The sequence below is a fragment of the Candoia aspera genome, chromosome 3 (assembly GCF_035149785.1).
Source record: "Candoia aspera isolate rCanAsp1 chromosome 3, rCanAsp1.hap2, whole genome shotgun sequence".
NCBI lineage: Eukaryota > Metazoa > Chordata > Lepidosauria > Squamata > Boidae > Candoia > Candoia aspera.
The window spans coordinates 26,141,800-26,168,264 of NC_086155.1; the positions used below are offsets into that span (position 1 = coordinate 26,141,800).

Genomic DNA, 26,465 nt, shown 5'->3' on the forward strand with positions numbered 1-26,465 from the left:
GAACCCTCTTGCCGCTGAAAGGATCATGTGATCGTGCGGAGTTTTGTGATTGGCTGGTGGTTACCATGGCTTTTTTCCCTCGGGCTTGCGAAGAAGCTGCTTCTCCTCCAGTCCTCCGCCAAGGGCAGAGCTCCAGTTGAGACGGAGTGTTCTTCGAGGGCTGCGTGTTTTCATGGTCTCTGTGTCCTTTGCATTCCGAAAGGCCAGCCTTTGGGATATTTTAGATGCAAAGGCAAAGGCTTCGGCCGGAACACAGAAGCGGTTTGCCACCGCCTTCTTCGAAAAGAGCGTTTTTCAACCTTGGCAACTTTAAGATGTGTGGACTTCAACTCCCAGAATTCCGCAGCCAGCATGCTTTTTATTTCAGAAATATTTCTGAAAATAATTCTCTTACCAACATCCCAGGTTCAGTATAACCATAACTCCTCAAAAATAGTCAGATTCCAGAGTTTTGGAACATACTGTAACATTAATATCTGTAACGTTAAAAAATGTCCCCATAACTCTACTTAGATACATTAAGATATTATTCCTCTTCATTAATCACAGGACCAAACCATGAGTCAATGTCCCCTCAAATTTTTACATCACCAAAAGGGAAAATCTGACATCCATCCTTTTGAATGCATTCTTTGGGATGGCCAATAAACTCGGAAAACAAGCAAATCATTTTAAAATGGGTAGAGAAAGGGAAGGAAAGGGTAAGGGGGCAGGTGCAGTATCAGAAATTTAGAAATTCTTTATTTCAGACACACCTATGAAAAACATTTGCAAATAAATCACTAGGCATTGCATGTTCTGTGTAGGAGAACTATATATACATTTTAAAAAAAATAAAATTGGTATGAGATATAGCAACGCAAGCCCTAGAATGCAGCAGGAACATTTACACACACTCTTTCACTGATGAGAGCTTTATTACAGGCCAACCTGGCATTAAACAGCCAGAGTCCAGAGCTACTGAAACCCGATCTCCGGGCTGAGCACAGGGGGCCAGAAAGTGGTATCCCGGTCATTGTCTCTGTTTGTCATGTGCATTTCCATCTTGATTTTCAAATCTTTAATCAGCTTCTTCTGTGTATCCAGTAAAAAGTCCTTATCAGGGTCATTCTCTTGGCTTGCCATTTGTAATTCCACCTAAACTACCTTCTCTATTTTGTAATCTGCACTTTTTTTTATTATCCAGTATTTCTGGTTCTAGTATTTCTGCATTAGATTTAAAATCTTTTGGACAATCTATCCATAGACATCATTGCTGACATTTCTCATATTGTAGGTACTAATGTCTGGCCCCATTATTCAAAAATCTCCTCTAAGTATTTCTAATGTTATAGCGTTTTCTGTCATTTTGTAAATCCCCACACTAACCAAAATCCAAAGGCGTCTACACCTTTTTTCTGCCTGGAATCTTTAGTCCCCTCTAGTATCCAATTTCTGAAATCATAGTCTTCAATTTCTGTTTTGACTTAAGATAGACAAAACATTCTGGTTCCCACTAAATGCTGTTTATTTTATTTAATAATTTCCAAAACCTTATAGTAGAAGTCTCAATATTCCGAAGTTGTCTGGACCCTTAGTTCATTTATAACTTTCTTAGATCAGAATCTTAGCTTTTTACCATTTATTTCCAAATCTTTAAATTTAACTTAATGTTGTTTGTTCAAGAAGAAAGGTAAACTCACCAGGTGGCTTTTCAAACTTGTCATTTCAAAGATCTCTAATAGCCTTAGAATAGTAAATAAGCAATTTCCAAACATGATTAGGAAGTGAGGTTTGCAAACTCAGTATCTTTTAAGCTCCACCGTGGCTGTGTCTTGGCTCCCTCCTCCTGTCTCCTGGCTCTCAGAGCTGCAGGAGACCACTGTCCTATGGCCTCCTAGTGAGGACCAGCCATCTGGAGCACATGTGGGTCACTCCCATCCTCTCATCAGGAGAGGTTCCGAAGAACCAATCTACTTGCTGGTTCTTTGGTCTTTGCCGTGGTTGTTTAGTTCGAGAGTTTCACAGGTGAAATACCTTAAGTATTCTGGAAGAATCCAAAAGAAGCACAACAAACCTAAAGTAGACTTTTCATGGGAGATACGTGTGATAGTATCAAATAATTTCTTTTAAGTGAGAAGCAAACCCAGAAGGCTGTGATAGTTGATCCCATCTTTTCTTTTTTTTACTCCAAATAGTTCCTACATTCCCCAATAAAAAAGACCAAAAGTGGGGGAGCCTATGCAATCAGCTTCTGAAAAGATACCATTATACAGCATACCATTATTATTCCCAAGATTGCTCTATGGACGCATCCATTAAATCACTAGGAGCCAAGCTGACTCGAGACTTTATATGCTTTAAGGCAGTGCTTCCCAAACTTTTTCCTTCATTCCCCAAGACTGCTTACCAGAAAGTCCTTTTCATCCAGTGTAGGTAAAACACTTTAAGTCAATTTAAATGTCCCTGTTCTGATTAGGTAATGGGTTTCTGTGTCATTACCCAAAGAAAAACCACTTTTACCCAATTTGGGGTAATTTACCCATGTTTGGGAAGCACTGCTTTAAGGCTTTTTAAGCGTCCTATGACTGAAAATTGCCTAGCTATTGTGGCATAAAGGTGGTATATAATTCATTCCAAAAAAATAGATTTCTATCTTGGAGTAGAAATAAGCAGGTTTAGTAGAGTAGCAAGGAGAAAGGGGAGGCAAGCAAGATGTTGTGCCCAACAGGGAGCAAATAATTTCTGTTCCTTAAGACAAGCTAAGACCAATTACTGTTATAGAACTGGGCGTCTGCTAAATATCAGTAGAAACATTTTAATATTAGGATAAGGGCCTCTCCTTAACAGAAAGCTATTAGTCAGATATGATGGCATTCCAAATTACCAGAGGTAAAAGTAGACGTGTACAGCATGGAGGCCTGCATAGCTTCCATTACTGCAGATACTATGATCAGTAGCTAAAGAAATGTTAGACTAGATTACCAAGGGAACCCTTTCCACCTTATATCTCATGTTTCTCCCATGTAATAGTCATGCAAAAATAGGAAGAATTTTGGGTATTCCTATTTTTTTATGTAAAGTTAAGATTCCTGAATCTTTAAGAAGTCACATGTCTGACAACCTCAAGAGAACATGCTAGCAGAATTGTTAAAACCAAATAATGGCATTTTTAAAGTTTTTTTCTTTCTCCCCATCCCTAAGTGCTCTGAGTAAAGGATTTTGAAAGTTTGCTTTTCAGTGATCTTTATTATATTATCCATAATTGCCTCTATTGCTTGGAAGCCACTTTAGGAGAGCTGTTTTCTTGAAAGATAGGGAACAAATGTCTGCAACTCTAAATGGCTTCCTTAAGTAGACTACAATCAACTCCTAGCCATGCTGGAGATAAGTGACATATTGCCTCTATTATCAGAGATAGCAAGCCTTTAAATACAAGCTGCAGAGCATCATTAGAAAAAGAACAATTACTCTTAAGTTTTCCTTGTGAGCTGGTAATTGCACTTGTGAATCAAACACAAACTTGGTGCAAATCTTATAGGTCAGTTTTTTTTTCCAATTAGTTAAACCCATTTTATTTAGATATTAAGCTAAAAAATAAATCAAAATTGGTATTCAAATTATGTGTTCTTCCTAGTATTAGCTAATTAACTTGTTCTTTAACATTTCCCCCTCTTGGCACTAAATCTGCCAGCTAATTTTCAAAGAGAAAATGAACGTTATTCATGTATACACATGGATGTTTATCGCATGATTTGATATGACAAAATAAATGAAAAAGGGTGACCTTGTAACAATAGTTTGTAATTCAAGAATTATCAGATATTATTTTTAAGCAAATTAAAAATCTGTCACACAGAACCCAGCAGTGGTATTGAATCCCACGCCCACAGCCAGAATTTCAGCTACCAAATACAGGCAGTCTGGTTTTCATCTTGAACATTAAACTTACGTACGTTATATGTAGCCTATTTTGTCCAAAATTTTTTGAAGAGGGACATTGTGCTGTGAAGCTGCTTGTTTACTTCTGTGATGCTATTAGTAAAGCTTGTGTAACATACCATAATCATGACATGCTCAGTAGTCTAGCACTAACAATGGGTTTGATACCAAATGCCATTGCAAGCTGTTCCTATCTATGCTTTGTTGGCCACTTACTGTGTTATTAACATTGCCATACTGAACCTTGAGACTTCTGTTTTTTGTTAATAAACAATTGCCTTGAAAAAAAAATAAAGAGGCCAAATTGCACTGGAGGCATAATAGAGATGGGAGGAAGCTCAGCCTTCCCTTACAATTATTTCCCCTACCCTTCATCCCTTATACTGGGTGTGGGTAGAAAAAGAAAGACAGAAGACCTGTGTCTGGAATAGCCCCATGTTCTGGGCACTCTAGTCTATTTCCCTGTACAGAGACCAGAACTAATATAATCCCCATCTGGGTTTAGACAACATGCTATACCATGATTTAGGTAAATGAAGCAACATCCTTTCAACTGATTAAGACCTTCTTTAACTAATTTGAAAAAGTAACCTAGATATCCAACTGTGACTAACCATGAGACAGCATGATATAGCCAGTTTGCTGTTATGAAACCTGACAGTGTTTTAGATTATGTATTTCATAGAACTTCCATCTTTGGCCCCAGATTTCTGTACAGTGTTAAGAGATGTTCTCCTGCTACTTCAGCATATTTACAGGAAGTTTAAATTTCTTTCAGTATGTAGTAACACCCCTCAAGATATTTGAGCTCAAGAATTTCAGGGTTTCCTTCACTATATGGGCTTCATCCCCTTCCCTAAAGGAGAAGTGCAGGACTTCCATCAGTTCCACCACACAATGCATGGCATATTGAAGTCGGTGAGGCAAAGGCCTTGTTTTTTCAAGCATCTATTTTGCCCCAATAAATCTTACCTTAATTCCAAGGGGCCAAAACTTTGGGGGAATCTGGGAATCAAAAAAAGTACATTTTTCACTGACTTTTAATACAGTAAAAGCTCACGTAGACATTAATGATTTATTGGGAGGAATAGCTTGGTTTTCCATCCATATTTATTTAACAAGGTTTATGCCAGCTCAGAACAAATCTAAGCCGAGAACAGCAAGTAATATAATAATTGCCACATTGTATGAACTTAATGGAGATTCTTCCATCAGATGCTTCCACTGCAAGTTGGAATGATCCAAATGACTAAATATTTGCTTTCTCCATTAAAAAGGTCTGGCCTTTACACTAAGAAAGGATACCTCCATGTAAAAGCAGAGGGAGCGGGCTCTATTTCCAAAAATTAAACTTATCTGAATGGTCACAACCCAAGATCCTGTTATTTAACATGTTTAGCAGGTAGGCTGTGCTGAACGTTCAAAAGATCCTTTGCAAAGTGCACTGGTGCGAGCAAAACATCCTGGTGGCCATAGGGCATCTGCTTTAAAGGCTTTTCCCAGATTGTTTGGGCACGCAAGCACAGACATATCCATTAGGACTGCCAGCTAAGTAAGCAGCTATGCATGCACACACAAGCATAGTCAACTTAGGAAAGCCTTTGAAGTAACTATGCTGAATCTTCTAGATAACAGCTGCTTCAAGGAGGGTATTTTGCTTGTACCCACACCTTACGAAGCATAGTTTCTAATGCTTACACAAACCTATTAGCAATTAGCCTCCAGTTTGCTATAAATCAGTTTTTCCTGCGGTTTAGTAATGGTTTTTTCATAAAATGAACCAAATAACCATCTTACTCCAATATAAACTTTAAAAGGTTGTCATTAAGCATGCTAACTACACATTAAACATTTTCTCTCTCAATCCCCTCATCACCTATTAGGGAATAAAGGTGATCTATCTCAAAAAGGCTCTTGAGAAAAAATGGCAGAGTTTGTGTTAATCATAACTTACTGATATCCACAACTGGATGGTTCATTATGTTAACCCATTAATCATGGTTTGCACAATATATCACCACCAAAACTGAACATGCAGTTTTGTAACTCAGTAAATTAATAATCTAAGGGCTACAGACAGTTTTCAGACTGAAATTGTAAACCTTATCAGAGAGATACAATCACAAGAGACCAGATTTGGATTCTACAGTGCCTTAGCACACTTTTGGAAACAAGTATATTTTTGGTAAGGTTTTATTTTCAAAATGTAAATTCATCAACACAATATGTCTAACTGTAATAATAAGATTAGCAAAAGACAGGTGGGAAATTTGCCATACCTTTATTAAAGATAAGGCCATACTTATTAGAAGAGCTATTATGAAGCTTGAACAGTGGCTTAGCTGTGATTAGATCATACCCTTGGTTTAAAAAGCTTGTAGGCACTTTTGAAATTTTAAAGAAACTGTATTGACAAAAACATTCAGTCCCCCCTCTCCCCCAAATATTTGTAAGGTACCACAAAATGAACAGGCCCAAGGACAAAGCTCGGCGTACCTCCAACAGCTGTACCCAAAACAAACCCTATTGAATAAAATTAAATAAAGAGTGCCTTCTTTTGTACTCTTAAGCTAGATCCACCTATTGGCTCTTAACACAAGGGGATTTTCTCCATGCTGCAGTCAAGGTTGAGCAAGTCTTGTAATACCACAGAAAAAGTAAGTGGGCAGAAGTGTACAGTTTTAAGAGAAACTCCCCTTGCCAACAACTATGTATATATCAGCTCTCCCCTTCTGCATTTCTCAGAAGCAGTCACTTGAAGTATACAGTGCAAAGTCTCTAAGATTTATTAGGCTTGTACTAATCTGTTGCCTAGGTTTTAAGTTGCATCTCATTGGATGGCAACCTCTGTAATTTTCAGCCGTACTTCCCCTCCTTGAGAGCATGGAAACCATGTGGTTAAGCTTGGATCGGATGACAGAGTAGTGAAATTCCCTCTCCTTATTTAGTTTGCGGAAATAATCTCCCCGATGATTGACAGAATAGTCAATAGACCTAAGGGATGTTAGTGAACCAGCAGAACTTGCCCGCGAACACTGGGAGGACAATGAAGAAAGTGACCGTGCGCTGGACGAAGTTGAGGTGGACTTTCTAGAAATAGGAGACCCTTCTTTAGAGGACATTCTTTGATCAGGAATCTTCTGATCAGGTATTCTCTGAGCCACGGCTACTTCCACATTATCTCCTTTGTCAGTCTGTGTCATGGAAGTCTTGAATACAACTGTTGTCTGAGTGCCTACCATTCTAGATCGAGAAGTGGTCTGGGTGGTGGCTGACACCATGGAAATAGCAGTTTGTGTGGCACAATTTAAAAGTGTTGTTGCACGCTTCTCATCTAAAGTTTCAGTCTGAGTGGACTGGCTCTTAGTCTCCTTAGGTTTTGTTAGGATCTCAGGACCACTATGCCATTCTTCTTCACCACTAAGGTGTGGCCGTTTAGCACTCATCCGCCCCCCTTGGAGCTCTTTAACCTGTTCTATTTCTCTTTCAAGCTTCTTTGGGGTGCTTGAGAGCCTAGCAAACTCAGCTCTCAGAAGGTTACCCACTGTAAAATCTTTGCAAGGTGTTAGTTTGTTGACTAGATGCTCGTGGCAAACAGTAGTCCTGCAGCTTTGAGGCAGCTTTGAGTTAAGAGGCTTAGATTGTGCATAAAGGATTCGGAACTCCAAATCAAAATGTTCCACTATTTGGCCTGAGAGTAGCAATAAGTTACTGCTGTTCAGCTTCCCATCACTCCAAGTGAAGCTAGAAAGATGGAAAAAGAAAATATTATACTATACATTTATATGTTAAAAATAAATTAAAAAATCTCTTCCCTATAAAGTAGACAATCATCCCCATTTATCAGATAGGTTGAGGTTGCAATACCAATTCATCCAGGAACATAGAGTGATCATGGATCTGAATCCAGAGAACTCCAATCTATATCCATTATTCCAGTCCATTCTATTTTTGTAACTATTGAAACCAGGAATTAGGAACTAAAAACAATGCCTTTAAGTAATCTTTAATGTATATTCGCCTTATGCAAATTGGCAAGATGTATTTATTAACTGGCTCTTATAATTAAATTATTATGAGAAAATGGCCATAACTTTTTCATTATTCTAGTAATTCTCTATTCATTCTAAAATCTATTCCACACCTATCACAATTCAGTCTAAATGTCTATACAAAACTCTAGATCTTTGTACTAGGACATCCTTTTTCTCCCACACCTCCATCCAGTTTTGCTTAAATTTCAGCCTGTAGAAACATGTTTGTTTATGGGGGGAGCATTCTACTTACTCCAAACAATAGAATTACAGTACTATAATTTTTTAATAGCTGGCAAGGTAATGTTTAGTTTTCCATCCAATATTCACCAACCTATATATGATTGGTAAAAAAAAAAGACAGGCTATATTTAGGAGCTCCCTATCCTATAACCCAGTTGCAGTACAAGACAAAATATTGGTACTATCTTGAACTTTCATCTCAATATACTTTGAGTCCTCTAGGGAAAAATAATAGGTTAACAGGGAAACCACGAATTCTAACCACTGCTGCTTAGTAAGTCAAATGATTCCTAGATGGCTATTAAGACAAGTCTACACTAGAAGAGAATGATTTAATTATGCAGTTTAAATGCTTAATGACATATTTTGAGCAAGAGATTGGGGAAGAATGGGCACAGAGATGTGTTAGATATTTATGTCTGCAGTAGATTAAGCTGAGAGAATGTCACTTGCTCAAAGTCATACCATGGGTGAATTTGAATCTCTGCCTTGTCTTAGTTCAGCAAATGAACAACCAAACTATACCTGCTCTATATTATATGATTTAAAGTATTTATAAACAAGCTTCTCTACAAATGAATGGAAAGCTACTCTGTGCCCTTGTAATAAAAGCCTTATGAAAACTATATGGGCATATTTAGAATGTCAGCCAGCACTGCACTAATAGTGTTGACAAGAACTCCTATGGGACAGGAATCCTCTGTGGCTGAAAATAGAACAGTAAAGAATAAACTCTAGCCCACAGGCTAGGCATAAATACAAGCTTTTGTCAGGCCAGACAGTCCTTATTAGACGTACTCCAAGTTAATGGTATTATTAACTTGATGAAACTCAGTCCTCCAATAACAAAGTTTATGGAGGAAAGGAAAAAGCCTCTTCATAAGTGCATTTTTCTCTTTCTCAGCATTTTTTTACAATAACCACTCCAGTTTAAATATATGCAAACATAACCTCTGTTTCCCATTCTCTCCACATTCCACTTTTTAAAAGCAATTTTATGCCCTTAAAAGCTGAAGCTGTTACCCTACAGTAGTGTTTCTTAAAGTATGATCCTCGGACCCTTGGGGATCCCCCAAGATCCTTCCCAGGGGTCTGCAAAATCAAAATTATTTGCCAGCCTTTGTTGAAAAAAAGTAATATAGTATTAAAATCCATCAAAAAATTGTGAGAAGTGGTAGTGAATACACCAATTTTAATTTTTAATATGTCAAAGGTAAAGGTTTCCCTTGACGTAAAGTCCAGTCGTGTCCGACTCTAGGGGGCGGTGCTCATCTCCATTTCTAAGCCTTAGAGCTGGCGTTGTCCGTAGACATTTTCCAGCATGACGACACGGAACGCCGTCACCTTCCCGCCGAAGCGGTACCTATCGATCTACTCACATTTGCATGTTTTCAAACTGCTAGGTGAGCAGGAGCTGGGACTAGCAACGGGAGCTCACCCCGCCGCGCGGTTTCGAACCACCGACCTTCCGATCGGCAGCTCAGCGGTTTAACCCGCAGCGCCACCGCGTCCCTTCTTTAATATGTTAAATATTTAATATGTTAAATATTGATAAATATAACCCATATAAACAATGCTCTTTTGGGGTCCCCCATAATTTTTAAAAGTGGGAAGGGATCCTGAGAGAAAAAAGTTTAGGAAACATTGCCTTACAGGGAAAGATTAATCTATTGCATTTTATCTGTGATTCAACTAAACAGAAGAGATGCCCAGCCAGAAAGTGATAGCAGCCCACTTTAAATATCAAAATTAAAACCCAAAAAGAAATCATACTTCCTTTCTAAAATAAAAACGAATATAAAACAGAACGTTTTAGAAAAATATAGCCTTGCTTAAATGCTTTTCACACCCCATTCTGTATAGAAATGTTAACATACATTTATTCTCAGATCTACCAAGAGAAAGTTCAGCTTTCCTTGCATGGATGCCCTTCTGAAATACTGGATTATAAGCACTGAATATAACTGGAAGGTTATGGAAAATTAAGGGGGTCACTGGACTAGAGAAAGCTGGTCCACCTATTGAAGCCATGGCCCATTTCCAAGAGATCTAGCTAGTTTTCCCATAACTTATAACAGATACTTACCTGTAAGAGCCTGTAGTCACTCTTACACCATCAACAAGCATGAACTTCTCATGGAAACTCCCAATTATCTTCGCTCCTGATCTTGCATAATATGTGTTACCAGCAATAGTTCGGACTCTCATAAGCTGTTTTCAAAATGGCACAAATTTTGGACAAAATTACCAAGGCAATGTGTTTAACCAAAAAGCATTCATTGATACAAGCCTGAGCGTGTACCCATAAGTATCAAAGTTCTTCTCTATAAACAATATCTAGGCTTTATAGAGATTTGCTAGACACAGATAAGATAGTGTGTTTGGCACAGAATTAAACACTACAGAACTAGTGTCATATTATATAATATATGGAGCAGGAGTAGACTACAGAACAGAACCTATAGGATTAGGCCTTTGATTGTGTATTATTCAACCAGCCACATAGAAAAAAAGGCTATAATGGGCTATGCAGGGATATAACATAGAATGTCAAAGTCTGGGGCACTATTAAGTCTACTTTCACATGGGCTTTGGAAATGAGGGGTTATTGTAGGAGGAACTTGCTTATCCACTGAATGCTAATGAGTTCCATACATTTCTTTGTTCCAGAATTAAATCTGTTCAAAATTAACCTTAGTGATTTTTTCCTTCCACGTGATTAGAGATTTCTTTCTGCTGTCAGTTAAAAAGAGGGAACTGTGCCTTGCCCATTCAATTCCTTTGATATGGCAAAGCAATAAAATGGGCTTGACAGCGCAGAAAAAAGATATGTAACTATTGCATCCTTTTAGACAATGCTAACCTTATCTCCAACTGCAGATTTCTCCACTACAGCTTCTGTGCAATATCAAAACAGCAAACCCGTTTTCTTATTTAGTAATAGGCACAGAAGCTGAAACATGCAGAAATGTCAAGAAATCCCATCCATTTTTAATTGCTGCAGGGGATACTACTGGTATAAAAGATAAGAATGGTAGAAATCAAATCACTTATTTATGGTCTCAGACCAACAAAATACAAATACAAAATTAAAATACAGGGGGGAAAAAACCCCAAACCTGAAACAATTGTTGATGAGAAGAGAATATCAACCAGCTTCTGCAACCCATAGCTATTCCTAAAAACTTGGCAATCTTTATAGTGGTTGTCCAGGTTAAGCCTTCCAGAAGAAAGACTGCAATTTCTTGATCAGAGAGACAACTAAAATATCTGAAAATCAGGTTTATGAGTGCCAGATGCCATAGGTGGTAAATGAGAAGTATAACAATCCATGGATTACTGACTCAACATCTGAATCAGAGCAGACACACATATGATTGCTGTATGGGAGACTAGTCTATAGTTGCAATAAGTAGTGTGCCAATTCAAGCTAAAGTGAAAAAAAAAATCCTATGTGAAATATGCAGGATGTTACAGAGGTAGCTAGGAATTGAAAATAGAGAGCCTTCAATTGTGCCATAATAGGGATGGATGATTTGACTGTCATTTTGAAAATCTAAATCCCAAATCCTCTTTTTAAGTTTGATTAAGGCTTTATCTTGGCTGAGTGACGTTACTGCCAGGAGTGAGAGGCCACAATATGCCAGATCAGAATCAATCTGCCTCCTTGCGGATGAGGAAAACCTATCCAGTAGGGTGAGGTGACTCAACCAAAATCTGAGATGGCAGCGTCTCAGGCCATCTCTTTCCACACCCCCAAGGAGGCAGATAGATTCTCATCTGGCATATTGTAGCCTCTCACTCCCAGCAGTAACGTCACTCGGCCAACAGAAATGCAGCCAAACTCTAGCCCAAAAAGTGCATTTCAAGTTGAGTGAGTGACACAAAGTATGGCTTTCAGAAACTTAGACTGAATAGCTTCTAAAATAGGGGCATCCTTATAAATACGAAGTTATGCACCATAACAAACTTGAAATCCTTAACCTGATCAATTGGTATTTTGTTAATTTCCCATTTAATGGGGACTTAAGCACTCTAGAGAAAACTAAAACCTTACTTTTTGAGTAATTCATTTCAAAGCATTCCCTAGAACATTAAAGTAGCTAAGCATCTATGGAGGCCCACCTGGGTTGCAGATAAAATGGCTGTATCATCTGCATACAAGAGAATTGAAATCGGAAGTGAACCTGGCAGAAATTATTCATCAGGCAAAAGAATTTGTAAAATGTAAATAAACAAAGAATAGCAGATAGAGAACCTTAATCCTCTAAGCTATCTGATGGATACAAACACCAAATTCTCTCTGCAAACGTCTGAGGATTGTAATATATGCTCCTATTGATAATCTAACTACTGATTAATTTCCCACAGCTACGGACACACCAGTGACACTCTCTGTGGTATAGATTCTTAAGGTAACTTGTAAAACTATCAGTGTAGATCTTCTAGAGCCAGTCATTTTTAAGGGCAGACAGTTCACTGCCTCCTCTTGAAGGTGTTAATACCATTTTTAAAATCAAATGACTTAGTTATTAATGACATTAGTACTGAAGATAGTTGATTACTTCAGTGAAATCAGAGTATTAGAGAACAGACTTATTTCAGAAAATAATTTAATAGTGACAACTGCAAGAACTTGGCACTGCACATATTAGTCAAGGGAGGGGGGAAATGCTACATTCCCAAGCTATAGCAACATTTAAAATTAGATAAAACTGTAGAAGCTTCTACAGTTCAGGATATAAGGAGTTTCTCCTCTCTTCAGCTGTGTTCAAATAATCTATGATCAGCTTGCGTGTATGTGCATGTGTATGTAAACAAAAATGTCCCATAACGTACGTTTTCCTGTTCCGGGTAGAATTCCAAGTTTTTGCACATTTCCAAGAAATGGCAGAGAAAATTCTGATCCAGAAGTATATACACAGGAACCACCCTCTTCCTACAAGCTTCTTGAAGGTCGCTGAAGATGTCCATATCTGTGAAGGCGTCCATAACCACAGCAATAACCTTGAAAATCAAAATCAGACAAAGTCCAACTTTTTATATAAACGTTTTATCAGAGGCTTTAACATAAGATGAAAAAAAAAATTCCATGCTGCAGCACTTTTCCATTTGTACCATGCAGATACTCTAGATGCTATTTCCCTAATTAGCTAATATGAATATTCATAGCTCAAACATTTAGGCATTCCCTTTATAACTTTTCGTCTTTCCTACTGAAATGTGTAATTGAACATCTCTCTTCTCTTAATGCTACTAGCCTAATGAATTAAAAATACATTAACTTCAATAAGATACGCTTTATCTTTTCAGTGTGAAACTTACATTCTTCTAGGCTGATGTAAAACTCAAGACCTTCATATATGTGGATAAATCAGGCCTGCATATAATCCCCTAAACTTTTTAAAATACACCCATAACTCCTGTATTATATTTTATTGAATAAAAATGGTGGAGGAATATGTAGGGTGATTTTTGTCTATGCATTGAAAACACTGCTTCAGTGTCAAGAGGCCCATTTCAAATGCTATAGCTGAAGGGATTCACATTCTTAGTCATTAATTCTTATTTTGCAAGATTGGGGAGCTGCTACACCGAGCTTCCTACCAGCAAACCTATTTCTACAACCTACATGCTGGGAGGAACCACTGGCAATCATGGCTTCCATTCTTTCTTTGCGCACAGCCAATCCTATGCAGCCCACTAATTAGCTGATCAAGAAACTACTTGGATAACAATGAGGGTGGGGAAGCCACTGGTTTCTTATGGATTGCCCTCTAGTCTTCAATAAAGATTTATTCTTATAATCTGGAGCAGCCTTCCCCAATCTGTGCACACTCAAGATGTATAAACTTAAACTTTCAAAATCTACAGCAATGGCCATGCTGCAATGAAATTGTGGGATGGAAGTCTCATGTTAATGAAGACCAATCCAGAAAATATGCAATGATTCTAAACAGATTTCCTTTTTTACTTCTGTTGAGAATATATGTTCCTGCAATTAACCTTACATATAGGGCTTGTATAATTACTTTCATCGTGGCCACTAGAAGTTACTGTAGCAGAGTCAGCTATCTTTCAACATTTTCTCCACTCCCTTCCTTCAAGGCAGAAATTGGGCCAAGTACCAGCTTGCTGCAGGTGTTGTTAGGACTGTCAGTGCTGGATTTTAGGATTTAAAACTGTTAAAAACAAATCTACAGCTACATGTTACTTCTCATATTTTTTGAATACTTCATAAACATACAGGGATGCCAAATTGTTAGAACTTGGCACTAGCACTGTATAGGAATCTCAGAGGAATTTCAAGTATTCCTGGGTGCTGGAGGGAAACACTAATGTGCCTATTTTTCCAATCCTACATGAGGAGAGGGGAAAAACAGTTGGTAAGAGAATAATGATGGGGAAAAAAAAGCAGTATGGGCTTATCAAATACATTCCATATATTAATAATCGTGGTACATTTATAGATGCTGTACTAGATCAAGACAGCACTATGACTTTCTAACAGTGATATAGTAGAATAAAGCTATTTACAAAATCCTCGTCCTTATGCAGAGTAGATTTGTATGTTCTCCAAGGAAGGTCACATCTGGCTCTGGCACTTTATCTCTTGCATCACCAAGGTTTTTTCAGTCAGATGTCTGGCAGAGAGAAGCCTAAAAAAATACGTTCTAGATGACACTACTACCCAGATTGGGATATCTAAACATCCCATCATCTGATCTAGTGGCCATTTCTTGGTGTTATCTGCACAGCAATTCAGAGTTTAGTTCCCTTCTGTGAAATACATTTTTCCTGTCTTAATCTAAAGGAATTGCCTTTGATCCAGTTTGATACTTGACAGTTACCTGTGAAACTCAAATGCTGTTTGCAGACATGTTAACCAAGTGTAACTGAAGCAAGGCTTACTGAATTAAACCATTTGCCTGTTTGTACAATATGCTAAACCAGTTTATTCACATCCCATATTGAGTCGTACATATCCAAAAGCCACTTTTTAGCCCAGCCTTTCTCAACCTTTTGACCCTGGAGGACATCTTTGCACTGAAAATTTCTAAAATTTCTTCTAATTGTAATAAAGACAGCTAATACTGTTAATTAAATTATTCTGGACCACTACCCTTTACTTTTTATGAAGAGCAACTAATTGTACCAATTCACTCTCGTATACCTGTCCGTGCAGCTTCTGTTTTCTTGAAAAAGTCCAAATTGTACTTGAATTCCACATCTGTTTTATAAAGGCGTTTGCCCCGCAGTAAATGGAGCTTGTCCTTCAACAGGCAAGATTCCAATACTGCTAGGCAGATGAATAAGTGCATTCCACTGTGTGTGTGTGTGTTTCAATCTGTCAAAAAAGGATACTGAAAGTAACATCCCCCAAGTGATTACAGCAATCCAGTTAACAATCACAGTGAGTGCATAAGACAATTTATACTGAAGTTATTTGACCTGAATATATAGATAGTAAAGGTAAAGGTTTCCCTTGACGTAAAGTCCAGTCGTGTCCGACTCTAGGGGGCGGTGCTCATCTCCGTTTCTAAGCCTTGGAGCCGGCGTTGTCATAGACACTTCCGGGTCATGTGGCCAGCATGACGACTCGGAACGCCGTTACCTTTCCGCCAAAGCGGTACCTATTGATCTACTCACATTTGCATGTTTTCGAACTGCTAGGTGAGCAGGAGCTGGGACGAGCAACGGGAGCTCACCCCATCGCACGGTTTCGAACCGCCGACCTTCCGATCGGCAGCTCAGCGGTTTAACCCGCAGCGCCACCGCGTCCCCTAAATATATAGATACTGCTGTATTATTTGCATTTGCTGAGTCCTGTATATCACTTTAAATTATACTGTAATATAAGATTATGAAGACCTTGACTTAAATTTAAAAAAAAAAAAAACCTCTTCCCCAGCTAAAATGGAATATGAGCAACCCCATCCCTTAGCTGTAACAGAAGGGTAGCTAAGGATTCTGTATAACTCAACAATATCAATTAATGATTTGGAGATCAAGTTAAGGCAATTGGTTGTAGAGAACTGGGCTCTAGGACTGCTCACTGAATTGTATTTCAATATGCATCTGATGCAAAATGGCAGTATGCTACACCCTATCTTGATTCCATATTCAATATAAATATTAGGTGGCACCAAGTTGTATTCTCCAGCACTTACATTTATCTCTAGTGCATACTGCCACAACTAATAATTCCCAAGGATGTTTCCAAAGATAAAATTTGTGGCTTTGGATTGTTTCTGCAAATCACTGAATAGCAGATAGAAAGCTAAAACAAAAATGCAGAGTCATCCAACACCAAGCAAAAAACAGAAAAAAAGGGGTGCTTTTTTTATTCAGTTGTGTCATTTCACACTCTGTAGTTAAGTTTTACTTGATAGTTTGCAACCTTCCCACTGTTTGGACTGGGAATGACCTTAAGCCAAAAGCCTACAAGATTATGCAGTCCTGTATTCCACACATCACTCGTTATTAATGTATTGTGTATTATGTAACATTATGTACATAAATGTATCAGTATATTGTCAAAGAAAAGCTTCCACAAACTCTAAATTTCAGATCATGGTATAGTGCCCTATGAGGCAGACCAGACCAAGAAATATATTCCACGGAAGACTAAAAACTACTTTTATTTAGATAAGCTATAGTAACATAATCTTGCAAGTATGATTGTGCTTTCCCTCCTCCCTCTTTTATATTCACGTGCATAAGGAGGATGTCTGAGACGTTTTAATAATCCTCCCTCATCGTTTGGACTTAAGCAATGCTTCCCTTTTTGTTGCTTTGGTAATGGATCTTCCCTCCCTCTCTCAAGGTCATCCTCTTTACTCTCTACATACCTTGACCTGTAACATTCTACAACTCTATAGCCTGCTCACTAGTCACCAAATCAGAGTTCATCCACTCCACCATAGCTCTTAATCTTCCTTTTAGATTTTGACTTTTAAATTGCTATCCAGTGGAAAGGAACATCCATCTATGTTTCTCAAAGCAAAGGGATCTACTTTCTAGTTTCGACTGTCAATTATTCTGGATCCAAAGATGTGCAAAGAAGAGTTTATGTCTATGATTATGTCTATGAGAAAAAATGAGGTTTTTTCTCATTTTTCCGCACCACACAAGTTTTCTGCATTTCACTAGAAACAAGAGCAACCAAGCAGCTTTAGAAATTCATAAACAGAATCCGAGAATGATGGCACGAGGCAGAGTAAACACATATGCAACACAAATAAACACCTCTTAAGTAGTTGCATGCAATATCACAATACAGGTATGAACGGGCACAGCTTGCACTGTGATGTCAGAATGAGTATTTTGTCATCATCATGGCTAACCGTGGATGCTTGTAAGTGGCGGATCTTCTTTCTTTAATCACTAGTTCCTGGTGATCAGAAATTCACTTTGTACCACAAAGTACAGTATAACTTGTCATGACCCTAATCAGTCAACCAGGCCCTGTCACAGGATACTGCATTCCATTCCCTGCCCCTAGTTTTCTATTCCTTTCCTCTCTCCCAATCTTGGTACTAAAAAAAACAGCAGCCAGAGAACAAGCCTCATTAGGTTTGAATAGCACATTAAAATAACTGTTCTACAATGGATACACTTATAATATACAGCCTTTTCCAAACTGATATCCACCAGATACAATCCCATGATCACAAACACTGTGGATGGGGGTCGATAGGAGCTAGAGAAGATCAACTTCTAGAGCAGTGTTTCTCAACCTTGTGGACTGGGCTGGGGAATTCTGGGAATTGAAGCCCACACATCTTGAAGTCACTGAGGTTGAGAAATACTATTCTAGAGGGTATCAAGTTGGAAAATGTAAAATCAAATTATAGTCAGTGCTATCTTTTCATAGAATAATCAAATTAGTTAAGAAATTTTCAGAGGAAGCCTAGAATATTTCACGTTATCTTACTTACCTCAGTATCTCCCCTTATAATGCCAGCTAAATTGTACCCTCTGAACAAAATATATTGGACTACAATTGCATATTTTCTGTTCAGCACTATTACTTGGTTATAAATGATGGGAATTTTAGTTTAGAATTTTAATGTATAGACCATATATTTGTCTAAAAGATGCTAGTATCATCTTATATAGAGAATATTCACATTTGTAAACAATGGATTATTCTGAATAGGACTAGTAATCTTAAAATCAAGAGCTGCATTAGTATCACAGAATGGCAGGTGATCAGCCTTAAATGGTGTCATACTACTCAACAGCCAGAAATACTAGAAAACAGCTGAGTGAAGTATTTACATCCTGGTATCTCCACCCATTATTAAGCATAGCAGAAATTACAGCTGCTGCATGAAGTGGAAAGACAAGAAATCAAACAACAAATGAACTTGTGGTAGATTTGTACTATAAATCCTGGAACAAAGTCTTCTGCTAATTCTGTAATAAATATGGGTTTTTTACTCCTGTCAAAGCACGCTTCCTGATTTGTACAATTCCTTATTCTTGGCACCATATACTGCCCAGAGTCACTGGGAGTCAGGTGGTGCACAAATCTAATAAAGTTTTATTTCCTCTTCCCACCTTCAACCCACCAGCTTTATTCTTATGTCAGTGATGGCCCATGCTGTTTGTAAGAGACTACCTTACTATCCTCACCATACCACCAACAAATGGACAAAACCATGCCCAATAGCAACCAATAACTAGGGCAACAGATGGATACATTAAAGCATCCTAGCTAATTTGAAACAAAGGTTTAAATTATAGAATATTTCAAGGCTGTGCTGTTTTAGTAGAAAAGATGCTTCTACGTATGCACCTACATTTTGCTGTTTGTTTTTAAAAGGCCACTTAAGAAGTAGCATACAATATTCTGAAGAATCACTGTGAGAATAAATATATTTACATGTCAGGGTTTACTAAATTGACTAGTTTTGGCTTTCTGTGTTCTACGAACCTAGTCATTGTGGTTCACAAAACAGTTGTATTATGTGACTCCAAAACACATTATGACTTAACACAGTGTCTATTCAGACTATATAAAACTGGGCAAGATAAATAATCTGGCATGGTATGAAGCAACTTCCTGTATCCTTAAAGGGAAATAAACTGGATTAATATGACAGTAGGCAAATACTAATAGGTGAAATAGGTGGAATGACACTGAGAAATAAAATCCAAAACAAGATGCTTATTAATATCACCACTGTCAAATGTTATAGTTATGGCCATTAAATAAATGGCTTTTGAATAAACACATATTTGTCATCTGCAAGAATTTGTTCCATCTCAGGTATCTTGATCTTTGGTTATCAACCTTGCTTACATCACAGCCAAGAAAGCATATAGGTACTCATTTAATTAATTTGCCCTTCCTATTTCTGTGTCACTGAGGCTCTGTAATGTGAATTTCTTTCTTCCTACTAATTATAACACTCTGGTTCACAACACAACAGGCAAGCAGCACAGGAAACAAGACATTCCACCAACAAATGGCCTCACTTGTTTGCAGTGTCATTAATCATGAAGACATACTTATCACAAGAACATCATTATTTATTAGCTCCAAAGACGGTAGGTACAGCTGCTTCAATATTTTTAGCTAGGACTACCACCCAGTATTTCAGAATTAACTCACTAGGCCCCTCCCATGCTAAATATAGCATTATGGTATGATGGAGGCCATCCTGCCTCTTATTTAAGAAGCCTCAACCAGAATCACATATTCCACTTCAATATGAGTAAACAATAACTTTGATCTTCTTTGCAAGAGGCCCTTCCCAAATGCTGTGATTTTTCAGTTTAATTACTGATAGGGAATGGTCAGTTATGGAGTTAAAGCTTTTTGGGGGGTTTTACATATATAAACAACAAATAATTATCCGTAACAGATGTAAAGCAGAAGTGGATAATTTGGTAACCAATTGATGCTTTGGATTATAACATTTCCAATTCCTGCCTTTGGCCATGCTGACTGTGGCTGAGGTGAGTTGAAGGATACCAGGTTGCTAAAAGGAAAAAAAATGTATGAAACCAAACACTAACTAAGCCAAAGGATGCTGGAAGTAGAGTAGCTGAGAGCTTTAGATGCCAAAGAAAACCAGATGAAGGACAGAGAAAGCCTACAGAAGGTGCAATGCATCATATGGAGTAGTGAAGCAGACCTTTCCAGCTCCTGAATTATTAAGCTCAGCTCAGGCAGGAACTCACTGGATAGCCTTAGACAAATAACGCTGTCTTTGTATTAGGGTAAAATACTGGCCTATTTTATAGGGCTGCAGAGAAATTGTATTTAAAGTGCTTTGAATATGTGGGAAAACGCTAGTCCTATAATGAAAACTGGTTTAATTAAAAAAAAAAGAAAGCCCTGACCTTTGACAATGCCAACTGAACCTTGATTTTTTTTTCTTTATTTAAATAATGTCATTTCAATCTAAAAAGCTGGCACAATATTTCAAAGAGCTTGCACTGATTATGTGCACAAGTAGACATTTTTCAACTCCTTTGGTTACATTTCTAACTAAATGTAGGTCTTAATATCCAAACTTAAACAGATGAAGAAACATAACAAGCATTTATCAACCATTACATTCACTTGGATACAATATTAAATTCATCATACTATCACCCCTTTTAACTTGAATTTTGAGTTATCATTTTATCATAGTTATTGTTTTATGTAAAGTTCCCATGAGAAGATATGAATCTGAGCCAAGTTGCCTATTATTACTGACCATTGCTTTTATCTTGGATTGTTTTGTTGTAAGCCACCCATAGTTGCATTGTTCATAAAAATGGTCCTTGCTGAAATTATACTAAAGGATGGCAGAAGGGAATCAACATGCATCACATTTATTTATAACTTACAAAAATTCAATAAATATAAAAATCTTCAGCTGATGGTTCTGCAACATTTACACACAATACTGTCGATTAATTTTCAAAACATATAGGAACCTACCATGAAAAGCAGGAGGAAAATACAGTGATTTTTTTTTAAAATTTAAGTTAGACAAAGACCAACTCCAGTTGACTCAGGGTGGCTAACAGCATACTTCCATTCGTCAAGAATTGCCTTTGCTTCCAGTCAATGTAAGAATTGCTGAAGATTTCTGCTCTATTCAAATTGGGCTAGTATTCCTTTCTTGCTTACATTAACAACAATTATAATACAAAGAAGAGTAAATGAATGCATAAGAATCACATTTGACAGCCAACATGACAAAGACCTCTCTACCCCCAAAATAAGTCAAACAAGTCCTAATTACAAGTTGGCAATTACAGGCATAAAGGATTTAACCTTAAATTATGAGATGAGGAATCTGTGAGCTTCTAGTTGCTGCTGACCTACACCCCTTGTATCACAGAAGCTAGTTGAGGCTGTTAGGAATAAAAACTCAACAATCTAGATCAGTGTTTCTCAACCTTGTTAACTTTAAGTTGCATAGACTGCAACTCCATGCTGGCTGGGGAATTCTGGGAGTTGCAGTCCACACATCTTAAAGCTGACAAGGATGAGAAACACTTACCATTGGTCTCCAAAGTGCAATGTAAGATCATCAACTGGAGTGGAGGCAGAAAAAAAATAGATCGTTGACATCTGTTTATCACATTCTTTTAAAAATTGGAATGTTTATTATGTACATCTTAATGCATGTATATAATTTATAAACATACACAGGGGCTGCAGGGTCAAAAAAAAAAGGTTGGGGACCACTGACCTAGATGTCCACCAACTGTCCATTACTGCATTAAACCGATCTTTTATTATGACATTTGAGTTTCTCTTTTCATACAAAGCCCAACATCTCTACACTGCTTCTATATATCACGCTAAGGATTCCACCCCCCCAAAATGCATTACAACGTAATACAGCAAGTAAGTGCCTTAAGGTGGAAGTTTAAATACTCTTTCAGTTCTTTCCCCCATCTGACCCTTCAAGCTTTGAGGCTTGACTCTTTTTCGACAACCGCAAATTATCGACTAACAAGAGAAAAAGAGATAAATTATTTCTTACTATGACCACACACCGCACCTTCAACCACACAAGATTAAGGCGGCTCCTCGAAAATATGCGCCAAACACGGAGCAGTAATTTGTGGGTAGTTATAAAATACTAAAGGTTGCAAGAACTGTTGATTGTGGCTGCGGGAACGAACTCTGAAAGGGAGCTGAGTCTAATCTGCGTGCAACGTTAGCCTACTTTCACTACGGCTGTTCACCCAGGCCGAATCCTGCCCACCACGAAACGCAGCTCTCGCCAGACTATTGAACCGATTCTCCCTTACTCACTTCCCTGGCTGATCGGATCTGCTTGCGCACCGCCTCTTTGCAAGGGTAGATGGTCTCTCCAAAGCTGGGCTGGAAGTAAGTCTCCACCCGTGTCAGTCCTCGGAAAGAACCGCTAACAAAGGCCGGCCATCCCAGCTCCAGGACGGGCGGCTCTACGTCGGACTGCACCGGGAAGTATGTGAGCGAGGAGCAGTCCAGCGAGGTGTTCAGGGCTTGGTCTGTAGCGGAGGCGCTTTCGTCTGCCCCGAGGGGTGGCACGGCGGCGCGCAGAATGGCTTGGATCTCAGGATCGGAAAGGAAGGCGCGCATCTTCTCCCGGCGCAAAAAAGCGTGGAAAGCCGGCCGGCCTCCGGCGACAAGCTCTTCCAGCGCCAGGCGCTGCGCCTCGCTATAGGCCGGGGGCGGAGTGGGATCCCAGCCGCGGAAACTCCTGAAAGGGGCATCGTCCAGGCACTGGGACTGATTCGCCATGGCCCCAGCCTTGCCCTTGAGGAGACGCAGACCGTGGGGAATACTCGGGCGCGTGGGAGGGGTTGGCACTTTATAGAGAATTTGAATCTCAACCGGCGTCCGCGCTTCTGCTATAGGCTGGAATGGCTCTCGCCTAGCCTCTCAGGGGTGGGGAAGGCTCGCTGATTGGCTGCATTTGGGAGCGGTCGCTCCAATCCCGCGAGAAAGCGAGGAGGATCTAGGCGATTTAAAAGAAAGCCGCCCCTCCGCGCTCTGGGTCTGGATAGATAGTTATCGTTCGCGCCTGGGGCTTGGGCGCGGTGGGTAACAGCTGTGTTTTGCGATCAGGTAGGTAACGAAGCAAGCTGCAGGCAGCCTGAACGGATCGTTCAAAGTGGTGTGGAAGGTTGTTGCTGAACGCCTTGCCGCCTCTTTGTCTCCAGAATGAAGCCCGGAGTGGTTATACACGTTTGCAGCCGCACACGCGTTGCGGCGGCACCCACAGATTTGTAGGGCGGTCCTGAGCAGACTGATCTCAACGGAATGAATTCCAAAGATGACACAATAAGCCACAAAATCAAAATGAATGAACCCTCGGGTTCTCGAGGTATCCACCAAAGAACAAAATGGCTAATCTTTTGATAAAAATACGCAACTTGTTTTTAACATCATCTGTTCTGAGGACCGGAAATGAACCCAGTTTTTAAAATGGGATTGAGGGGCAGTAAAGGAAACCATTGGCCAATTGAACATTTGTTTGGGGAAATGGTTGGAAGAATTACTAAAGAGAAAATAAAAGTTACAGTATTGCAAAGGAACCAGCACCGCTTCCTGTAAAGTAAGTCTTGTCTCACCTGTCTGGACAGTTTTTGAGGGAAGGGCATGCAAGGGGGACAGCTTACATCATGGACCACGATGGCATTCATCACAGCTTCCTACAGAGGCTTGTGCAACAAGCACATCGGCATAGGTATTGTGTACTTGAACTGCCAAGAAATCCTTGACAAACACCCTTACCAAAGGTACCAGAGCAAACTCATTGGCAACTAATTAAAAAACAGGAAAGAGCAAGTAGAGATAAGTGGACAATGTGAAATATGCAAAGTATGGTCCGTCCCCGTCCCCCCCCCCCGAGAATCACTGTTGGGACCAGTGTTTTTTCATTTATATTTAAAATTTGCATGATCTGGAGTTAGGATTGAACAGGAGGGTAGTCATGTTGTGGATGACACCAAACTGTTCAGGATGATAAATTCAAAAAAATTCCAATGTGGGTGAATGGGTTTCAAAATGGCAAATGAGGTTAATTGTAAACATACATAAAGTGATGCATGTTAGTACCAAACATCCAGACTCTGCCTATATATTAAGATTATCTGAGTTTGTAGCAATAATGGATCAGGAAAGGGATCTTGGAGACACCATACATAGTTCTATGAAAATATTAGAGTGCACTACACCTTAAGATATTATAGAGCTTGAAAATGGCAAAAAAGCAGTCAAGTATACTGCTGTACAGGAGCACCTCCCCTACAGGGAAAGATTACAGTAATAGTGTTTTAGCTTGGAATGAGGGTAAAGGGTGAAATGATAGAGATATATAAAATCATGCATAGCATAGATGACATGGGTAGGAATTTTATCCCGGAAAATGTTTGAGGCCATCCATTGAAAATAAGTGCAGGGAGATTCAGGACCAACAGAACTAATGTTTTTCCTAAATTATGGAATTCGTTGTGGTGGTTGTAGCCAATTTGGATTATTTTAAAAGGGGATCGGATAAATACCTGGAGGATCAACTGTAAAAGTCTACTATCTGTTCACTGCGGAAGTTGTTTACTATCTCTTGAGTGCTTTAAAATGAGCTGGTAGAAAGTAATAGTGAAAGGGGACTATCTCCCTCCAGTCCAGGTGTAAGAGCTTCCTAAATGCATCCAGGTGCCCACTGTGTGACACAGAATGCTGGAGTAAATAAACCTGGTTCTGTCAGGCTCTTCATATGTTGTTATGGAATTTGAATCATTCTCTTTCACAGAAGCTTAAAAGAGTTGGAAAGCACCATTTAGACCAGTGTTTCTCAACCTTAGTAACTTTTAAGATGTCTGGACTTCAACTCCCAGAATTCCCTAGCCAAAATGCTGGCTGGTGAATTCTGGGAGTTAAAGTCCATGCATCTTAAAGGTGCTAAGGTTGAGAAATAGTTATTTAAACCAGCAAATCCAATAGTCTGCTCAATTCAGGAATCTAGTTTTAAACCTCTCCTGTGGCTGGCAAGCCTCTGCTTGAACATACCCAGCAAAAAGAAACATACCACCTCTCTTAGTAATTGGTTCCATTGCCAAACTCTTTCTTAGTTCATTCTAACGTTTAATGGGAATTTGTTGTCCTGTAGCTTAAATGCATTATCCCATTATTGATCAATCCTTATTTCCAGCTACAGGTTGCTCTTGAATAGACTTGCCTGTGCTACATGGTTCCCTGCATAGCCAAGCATTCATGCACCTCTGTGCTTCTGACTCCTTACATAGCAATGGTGGTCTTCCCTTGGGCTAGGTAGATGAGCATCTAGTTCAAGGTCTGAATGCCAAAGACCAGGAGCATAAATAATGTCCTGTAGCTTAAATGCATTATCCCATGTCCTACATTCTGGAATGAGAGAGAACAGGTCTTGGCTTCCTGTGTGATAATCTTTCAGTTGCTTGAAGAATGCGATCATATTCCTTATTCAGTATTTAGGTCTCAAGCCTGAACATGCTGAAGTCCTTTAGACGTTCTAGAGCTTAGCCTCTAGCTCCTCAATCTCTTTGTTGCTCTTCTCTGAACCTGTTCCAGTTTTTCTAAATAGCATGGTATCCAGAACTGAAACAAACTCAAGGTAAGATCTCACCAATGGAGAATAAAGGGGAATTATTGCTTTCACTGATTTACAAACAATAGAGCTACTGATGCATTCTAAAATTGCATTTGCTTTCTTTACAGTCTCTTAAGCCACCTTCAGTTTATAATCAGCTACTATTCCAAGAGTTTTTTTAAAAGCCTCATTGCCAAGCTACCTTGGATTTGAAGGCGAAAACATGCTTCAAGGTATACAAGAACACCAGGCAACCCCTGTCTGCAAATCCTCAAGGTGAACATCTTTTCCCAGGTTCTTGCTCCAGCTGTATAAGCAGCTGTGTGGTCCTGAGAAAGATGAAGCTGCTGTATGGGATTGCCAGGAGATGCAACATGAACACTCCAAAGCACTTTTTTGCCTTAGAGTCTGAAGCAACGCACAACCTTCATCTGTCACATACATACTTTATTTTATTGAGCGATGAAAAGTGTTTGTATACTGCTTCCCATTAAAACTTGAAGTGATTTACAATAAATATGTCTAAAGGAGTGTCATAAGAAAAATAATTTCCTTCAAGAAATCAGCTTGAGCTTAGTTATTGCAAAGGAGTATTTTCTATTTGCTAAATTGAATCAGATGGCACAGTGCCAGAGGACACAGCTCAGTCAACATTAATCTGCATTTTTGTCACTTAGCCTGCTACTGA

At 38.9% G+C, this 26,465-nt stretch overlaps 1 protein-coding gene across 1 annotated transcript; it reads right to left on the reverse strand.

Annotated features, from left to right (window-relative positions):
- Positions 1-6,603: 6,603 nt before the first annotated feature.
- Positions 6,604-22,973, reverse strand: FAM83D (family with sequence similarity 83 member D). Its single transcript, XM_063297174.1, has 4 exons — positions 22,477-22,973; positions 13,038-13,205; positions 10,285-10,409; positions 6,604-7,665 (listed from the first exon to the last, which is right to left on the reverse strand). Exons 1-4 carry the CDS (start codon positions 22,945-22,947, stop codon positions 6,663-6,665), a joined length of 1,767 nt encoding a protein of 588 aa, XP_063153244.1. The 5' UTR covers positions 22,948-22,973; the 3' UTR covers positions 6,604-6,662.
- Between the last annotated feature and the right edge of the window lie 3,492 nt (positions 22,974-26,465).